Consider the following 8,290-nt stretch of genomic DNA (forward strand, 5'->3'; position numbering starts at 1 on the left):
CATTACCCCTGTCCTTGGCAGTGTCATCATAACTACAGCCAGCCCGGGGTGGGTGTGCTCAGAGTAGCTGCACGTGCAATAACATTCCCAGCCATCTGGTTGTCCATTGAGAGAACTTTTCTCCCTGCTGACCCCAATCCACTCGCATCAGCTGGAAGGGTCAAAGCCAACCCTGGATTCTCCTCAGTGGCCGCTGACGTGAAGTGAAGTCAGTGAGGCGCCGGGGGTCTGCCTGCATGGAGCAGTTTGCCCAGCTGGGTTCTTGGGGCGCCCAAATCGAGCCACCAAGGGCCAGGTGTTTGGAGAGCTCGGGGCTAGATGGTCAAGTGCTCAGCATCCAATGTTCTCAGCCCTTGGGCTCTGATGCATCTGGGCCTGGGACCCCAACCTCAACTATGAGCTGACCCCTAAGGGACAGGTTTTTCAGGCCTGCTAGGCCCCCCCTGTGACGCAGTAGGGAGCGGGGTGGATTGACCTGGGACTGTCTGCATGGGGGATGGGAGAGCAGGGGGTGACTGTAGGTGAGGGACGGTACCTGAGCCTGTAACCTGAGCCAGGAGGGGGGTGGGGCGAGTCGACACCTTTGCCCGGGAAACTGGACAAAGGGAGAGGGGGAGAGAAGGAGGGAGAGAGCGGCTGGAGGGGTTTTTGGTTTCAGTTTTGGGCTGGCTGGGAAGAGGCAGGGAACCCCAAGTCTAGGGTTTAAGGTCCTTGCCCCCCAGAGGGACCTGGCTGAGGGGTCCTGGTTGTACCTACAAGCCCTGCTTGGGACTGTGTCCCTGTCGGCTAACAAACCTGCTGCGTTACTGGCTGGCTGAGAGTCCCGGTGAATCGCAGGAAGTGGGGGGTGCGGGCCCTGACTCCCCCACACTCCGTGACACCCCCACCATTCCAGCTGAAGTCGAGGGGAGCTGCAGATGCTTGGTACCCAGCTCTTAGGGGCAGGGGTTCCACTGGTGCTCAGATCGCGCCTACCCCCACGGGGCCCCGATCCCCAGTTGTCGCCTCTTGGAAAGCTACTGCAGTACAAAGAGTAAGAAGAATTAAGAGGCCCTTGCCATCAGTGGCCTCAGTGACCCACGACAGGTTAAGGGCAATTTCCTGAGAGCTCTTGGCGAGGCTGTAGGTGAAGCGAAGGGCAGGTGCTCCTTGGGAAGTGGCTTTGTTGTTATTATTTGTCTGACCGTAGCCGCCCTGGTCAGAGACCAGCACCCCGTTGTGCGAGGTGCTGTACAAACACCGATTCTGCGTTTCTCAAGAGGACGGTGCGTGCAGAATGACAAACGTTCTCCTCATGTTGGGAGCCGGGGCCGTGGACAGGCACAACAAGAGCCGCACACCAACACAAGGCACACAGCCATTCCCATTAACGCTCAACACACCGAAGTGTCCAAATACGGCGGGAGTGGAGACCCACAGCTGACTCACTGGCATTTATCGCTTGCCCCGTGACGGGGGCCAGCCCTCATCTTTCATCCCAGGGTCTCCAAAGACTTTCCAAATGTTCCTCACTGACCGCTCCCAAGGCAGGTGACTATCGCTGGCACCGGTCCTGGAGAAGTGGCTGACCCAGGAATAGAATCCGGGAGCCCTGGCTGCTGGTCCTCTGCTCTGTCCATTACACCACCCTCCCCTCCCAGAGTTGGGAATAGAACCCAGGCGTCCGGGCCCCCACTTCCCCCTCCTCCTTCTCTAACCACTTGGCACTAGTGTAAATGGAGGATTCTCTGTAGCATGAAGCCTTTAAATCATGAGTTGAGGACTTCAGTAACTGAGCCAGAGGTTCTGGGTCTATTACAGGAGTGGCTGGGTGAGATTCTGTGGCCTGCAACGTGCAGGAAGTCAAACCAGATGTTCATGATGGTCCCTTCTGACCCTTCAAGTCTATGAGACACGTCGCCTGTCTATGTAATTAAAGATCCCCCACACCCTTCCGTTTTAATTTCCATTGATTTATTGTCATGGTAGCAACAATAAATATTCGTTCGCATTGTGAAACGGGCCCCCCGGCGAGAGAACAGTCACACACAGCCTGTTCCAGGTGAACTGGGTCACTACACCCAGGAGCACCCGAGACAGGTGTGACCTGCCAACCTTTCCCCAACCCTCTTGGGCCCTCCCATGTGCTCCAGGCAGGGCCCAAGGGAGTTGCCTCTCCACTGGGACGGCTTTCTGGTGTATTGGCCTTGGCAAATAGTGTGAATATAGTGACTCATCCTGCACACTCGACTCCCCCCTCGGGTGTCCAGCCCCCCAAGTCTGATCTGCGACAACACCCATCAGTCAATCGTGCGATCGAAGGGTTTACGCGGGACCGCCAGGGAAGGGTGAGCTCAGCCCAAGGTTCGGTTCAGAGGGCGAAGGAGGGTGTCTGGGTGAGATCTCAAAGCAGACAGCCAAGGGGACGGGGATGTTCCCCGCCCAGACGCAGACGGAGTGGCACTGCCCATCCTGAATTCCTCCTGCTCCCACAAACACCAGCGAGGGGGTGGGAGCTGTGGCTGGCCAAGGAGCTCAGCCTCTCACCCTTCCCAGCCAGGACCCAGTTGACCCAATGTGGGCTTGGCGCAGGCTGTTTATTCTGTTCAGTGCTTCCCCCCACCGCCCCCCGGTTGCCTCAGGGGAGCTGGGCAGAGCTCAGAGCTCTCAGGTGGCAGGCACCAGGCACCTTGTTGGGTCTGGGCCCCGTGTGGGGAGGGTCGCGGCCCCTGAATTCCACCAGGGACGTGAATGAACCTGAGACATGGCAGGAACGGGCCCCTCCGCCGGGCTCCATACAAAGCGCCAGGCGTTCTGTGGCTCCCCCCTCCAATGGCCGCCACCCAGGACTGGGCTTCACCAGAAACTCGGCTCCCGGCCCCACCTCAGAATGCGACCCCCCGGGGCCCGAACCTCGCTCGCCCCCAGCTTGGAACTCGGGGCCCTGGACTTGGTTTGGAAGATGGGAGCCAGGCCCCAGGGTCGCCCGTCCCGGCTTGAGCCCAGATCCCGCCCCCAGCTCAGGCCCCAGGCTCCCCCCCCAGCTCGAGCCCCAGACCCCCCCCCCCCCCAGCTCAGGCCCCAGGCACCACCCCCCGCCAGCTCAGGCCCAGACCCCCCATCCCAGCTCGAGCCCCAGACCCACCCCCGCCAGCTCAGGCCCAGACCCCCTCATCCCAGCTCGAGCCCCAGACCCCACCCCACCCCCAGCTCAGGCCCAGACCCCCCCGCCAGCTCAGGCCGCGGGATCCCCTCCCAGTTTGGCCCGCCATGGAGCCAGCGAGCCGACCCGCAGCTTGGGGTTTTGTTCCCTGGCTGAGGCCGGGGTTATCCCGCCGGGCCCCTCCCGGGCTCTTCCCCCCGCACCAGGGTTCCCACGGTGGGCTGGGCTCTATGCATCCCGCTCGCAGGTTCACACGCCAACACAGACCGGAGACCGGGGCCTTGGCCATTTTTTTTCCAGTTGTTTCTTTTATTGATTTATACAAAAACCTTTTAGCAAGCGACACAAGCGGCTGCCGACCCAGCGCAGAGCCCCCTCCGGACCGGCGGGGGCGGCAGGAGGGAGAGGTGTTTTCTCCCCAGTCCCAGCTCAGGGAGGAACTCTTAATACCAATAATACTGTGCCCCGTGTCTGGAGCTTGACAGTCGCCTCCCCCGGGAGGGACCCATTTTAGGGATGGGTTATAAACCGAGGCGCGAAGGAGGGAAGGGACTGGCAAGGCCAATGGCAGAATCCGGAAGAGCACCCAGAAGTCCTGGCTAACCGCAGGTCCCCTGCTCTAACCACTAGCCTGCACTGCCAGAGCAGGACTAGAACCCAGGAGTCCTGGTTCCCAGCCACCCCCTGCTATAACCACTGGCCTCTGCTTCCGTCCGGTGGAAAGTTCAACCCCCTCCCCCCAGGATGCGCCTCGGTGGGGTCTGGGGTCAGAGTTGGTGTCAAGCGTGTCGGGGCTCCATAGAGAGCAGGGACGTCGGGGTGCGCAGTGCCCTCCCTGCCCCCGCAGCCTTCACGTGCTGGGGCGCTTACAATTCTGAGTGTCCAGCTGTCGGGGTGTGGGGGCGCTTGGGGGTGTTGCATGCTCGTCACCCTGCAGAGGGCAGTGGGTCATGCTGCAGGGGGAGCTCCCATCCTGGGGGGCCCCCACCCCCCAACCCTGCATGTGGCACTGGGACCACACTGTCAATCTAAAGAGTGGGGGTAGCCCCCTCCGCATGGAGCCGAGCCCCACACTCCATAGACCAACCAAAGATCCCAGACCCACAACAGCCTCATGCTGAACTGCCCTCCACCCGTCCCTGCCTCCCACCCACCTAGAGCCCCGGCCCCACACCTAACCCCAGCTCCTGGCTCCCTCCCCTCTCTTTCCAGCCCCCTCTCCCCATAGGTTCCACCCGACGCAGTGAGCTGCCCCAGGGCTGTCAGCCGCTTCCCAAACACCCCGCCCCGGAGATGGACAGCGACCTGTAGGACTGGAGGTCTGAGGCCCAGCTCTGAACCCCAAACTGGTGACAGCAAGTGCTCGGGGCAGTGATCCAAGGAGAGAGCCTGGAACCAGGGAGAGGAGGAGGGGAAGGTTCCAGGGCTGGGCAGGTGGAACCAGAGAATCTAAAGTTTCCAGAGTAAAATAGCTAAAACCCCTGTGTTTTAAGGTTCCGGAGATGGCGGAAACCCCCCCCCCCGAATGTAAAGGTTCTAGAGCAAGAGAGCTAGAAAATGACACATTTTAAGGTTCCAAAACTGTCAAGATTCAAATCTAGGGCTTAAAGTTTCTACGCTAAAGGGATTGATGTCCATGAATTTAAGGTTCCAGAGCTGGAGGGACAACACCCCCTCCTCCCCAGCATGTATAGGTTCCAGAATAAGGGAGAATGAAAAGGTTCTAGAGCAGGTGAGCAGAAGGGGGAGGTTTCTAGAGCAGGAATGGAAAGGTTCTAGACTTGGAGGAAGGGAGAGAGAGAGCCCAGAATGAAGAGGTTCCAGAGCTGGGGGAAGGAGAGAGGAGACGTGCCCCAGAAGAATTAACACTGCATTTTCAACACAGCACATCATGGCCGACAGTCTCGCTCGCTCGCTCTCCATGCAGATGGTCTGAGGCCTCACGGTCCGTGTCTCCCCTGAGGCCTGTTACTTCTTCACCCGGCAGCCTTTGGCTGCCTCCCCGATGATGGCCCAGTACTCGCCGAACTCCAGTTTGGCCTCGTCGGGGTCCCCAAGGCACTCGATCTTCTCATCCAGCGAGCAGACATGCTGTGAAGGAGAGTGGAGCGAGCCATCAGAAACCAGCGGAGATCCTGGACGGGGCGGGAGCAGGGAGCCACCCACCCAGATGGGACGGTGGGTGGGAAGTGGGGGTGCAGTGAGGGAGGATGTTGTTGGGGTGGGTCTGCTGGAAGAGATGGGGGCGCAGTATGGTAGGGGTGTTGGTGGAACTGGGGCGGTATTGAGGACGCTGTTGCTCAGGTTGGCGGGTGCAGTGGGGAGGGAATGTTGCGTTGGGATCTTGGGGGGCAGTGGGGTCAGGGGCAGTTTAGTGGGCGGCCATGTCCCCCACCCTGCTGCATCACCCCCACTCCACCATGCATGATCCCCCCCTCCCTGAGGGATTTCGCCCCATGGCCCTGTTTCAGGACCGACAATCTCCCAGCCCTGCTGGGGGGCAGGGGGCGGTGCCGAGGGCTCCCCTTACCTGTGACAGGTGAGGCAGCTGCTGCACCACCAGCTCCCTGAGCTCGTTGGGGGTCAGGCACTCCTTCCGCCCCTTCACCGCGTAGCGCTGGAAGTTGTTGATCACGATCTCGATCGCCCTCTCCACGTCGGTGAGCTCCTGGCTGTCCTAGAGCCCACGGGCAGGAGAGGGAGACGTTTAGCGGGGGTGGGGGCAAGGAGGCCCAGCTGTGACACAAGGAGCAGCTTGAGACCAAGGGAGAACGTCCCACCCTCCCTCGCTGAGATCCCGGGGACGATCAAAGGGTGCCCAGATCCCACATCAGCCTGGCTGAGCGATCTGGGGCTGGCTCGGCCTCTTCCTGGCATCTCCCCAGCCTGCCGCATCACAACCAATGATCCATCTTCTCTGACACCCCCTCCTCCACGTCTCACCAGAACCAGGGCCCCCTACTCAGTGGAGCTAATGAACACCAGCTGAGAACGGTCCTACCTCCTGCCAAACCCAAATGAGAGACCTAGGCCAGCCTGTCGTCTCCAGCAGTGGCTAGCGCTCGAGACTTCGCCTAGCTGCTTCAGGACTCTGCCAGGAGGGGAAATTCCCTCCTGCCCGCCAGCTGCTCATCAGCTTTGCCCTGAAGCCTGGAGATCACGAGCCCTTGGTACGTTATCCTAGCTCCCGCCTAAGCAGACGCGGTTCCATTGGTCTCCTGCCAAGGGTTGCACCCAGAATTGAGACCGGGTCCTTCTGGCTGGCTGAACAAGTAGCAGATGGGTCAGTCCCATAGGGATGTTGGTGCCCATCTGAAATGGGATTTAGCCTCACCCATGAGTAGGACACCTACTATCTACCAGACAGAGCATGGCACAGTAGATGCCTGGCTTCTCTTCCCCCATGGAGGCTGGGGTAGGGGAGGGGGCAGTTACAGATGACCAGATTTGCATCCCTCAGGAGGTCTGTCCAGAATTTTTTCTGCCGCTTTCATGAATTCCCCAAAGCTGCATGTCAAGGGAAGAGCTGCAGGAGTTTGCCCCAGCACAGGGGTTCTCCCCTTTACGCACCGCTAAGCCAGTAACTACCAGCTATTCAAAAGAACAGACCTGCAGACTAGCTTTGAGCGGGTCTCCTCCAGGGACCTGACCCTTCCTAGCAGGAGCTCAGATCCGGGGAGGGGCCAGACCCTCAGCTGGTGTAAATCAGTGTGACTCCTGGCCTCAACACTGTGGGAATGACCCTCCCACTGGAACGCAGAGCAAAGCAGGAGACTTTCAAGGTTGTTTCCTTCGTTCCTTTGGTGAGTTTAACAGTTGCTGAAACAACTTTTAAACCAACCCAGAACAATGTGACCTTAGCTGGGAAATGTCTCCTGATTTGCCAGGCTTTCAACTGGCCAGGGCAGCCTTGGAGCCCCGCTCTGCGTGGGACTCGCGAGAAAACAGCGGCTCGGCTTGAAACAGGGATCTAGATGCCGAAGATACTTGAGGCCCGACCCTCAGAACAGCTGACCCAAAGCCCACCGGAGTCTGGGGCGGGGGCTCTCCATTGGTTTCAATGGAGTTTGGATCAGGCGAGTTCCTTTTTTCATCCTGAAGTCACAGGAGCTAGGGATGGGGAAGACCCCAGACGTCCCATCTCCCTGAGCCAGGGCAGGACTGTTCCCAGAGCGCTGCTGGTCCCAAGTGCAGGTGAGACGCCAGGTCCCTTCAGATATATCCTCAAGAAAAGCGCCCTGCGCAGCCAGAGGGGTCCCACGAATTCTCCCGGTGGGAAGCGGGGTGACACAGGGCATGCTACGGAGCTAATGGCGCTTTCATTGACCTTGCGCTTCTTGTGACAGTTACACTGGCCCATGCTGCTTCTCTCCGGCACTCCGGTTCCTCAGCTCCCTCTCCGGCTTGGCTTTCCCGTGGGATGCTGCTGGGAGCGGTGCGGGGGGGGGACACGGGCTCCTCCTATGAGCCGAGCTGAGTCAAGGCGTTGGGTGAACTCCCAGGAGCTGGCTTCACATCAGGTGCTGGGGCTTTGCTGGTGGGGGAGAGAGAAGGGGGCAAAGCCCTGGTTAGTTCGGCGCTCCCTCAGATTTTCCCTCCGAAGCTGGCGTTTTCGATTGCAGGGCAGGTTGGAAGTGCACAGCAAGGAACGGCATTCTGGCCTCGCAGGGAGCTGCTGAAACATGTCCCGTGCCTCTCCCCTAGCAACAGGTTGGGGCGAAGCCAGAGGGGAACATGGGGGGGGGGCAGGGGGGGGGGGGGGGGACACCCAGCAGGTGTGATCCCCCAGCCAGAGTCGGGAAGGGACTGGGAAAGGAAGAAGCCACTTACCTGCTCCAAAGGCTCTTCTGGGACGGGGCGGGCTGGTCCCCCGCCAGGGTTTTATACGCCGAGAGGTGTGAGTGGGAGACACCTCACCAAGTTACCTGCAAGTTCTAGCTGTGGTGCAAGGTGTCTCATTTCATAGCCTGGCACGGGGCCAGCGTGGGGCCGGGGCCCCTCCCACTCCGCGGCCAGGTTTGCCGTTCCCAGGCCTAGTCACCACCCAGCACAAACAGGACCAGGGACACAGGAAGCGCCAGCTTGTGGGGGCAGCTCACCTTTCCCCACCCCCCCCACCCCAGAGACACAAAGGGGAACCCCCCGGCG

At 60.2% G+C, this 8,290-nt stretch overlaps 1 protein-coding gene across 1 annotated transcript in view; it reads right to left on the minus strand.

The window, feature by feature from the left end:
* Positions 1-3,430: 3,430 nt before the first annotated feature.
* S100A14 (S100 calcium binding protein A14) overlaps positions 3,431-8,290 on the minus strand; it is a 4,954-nt gene continuing 94 nt past the window's right edge. The window contains exons 1-4 of the mRNA XM_005280612.4: positions 7,973-8,290; positions 7,470-7,676; positions 5,673-5,819; positions 3,431-5,233 (exon numbers count right to left, since the gene is read on the minus strand). The exon at positions 7,973-8,290 is cut by the window's right edge and continues 94 nt beyond it. Coding sequence (XP_005280669.1) covers positions 5,111-5,233; positions 5,673-5,819; positions 7,470-7,502 — 303 coding nt within the window. The 5' untranslated portion in view covers positions 7,503-7,676; positions 7,973-8,290 and the 3' untranslated portion in view covers positions 3,431-5,110. The remainder of the gene's footprint in view (positions 5,234-5,672; positions 5,820-7,469; positions 7,677-7,972) is intronic.

This window comes from Chrysemys picta, chromosome 20 (genome assembly GCF_011386835.1).
Source record: "Chrysemys picta bellii isolate R12L10 chromosome 20, ASM1138683v2, whole genome shotgun sequence".
NCBI classification, from domain to species: Eukaryota; Metazoa; Chordata; order Testudines; family Emydidae; genus Chrysemys; species Chrysemys picta.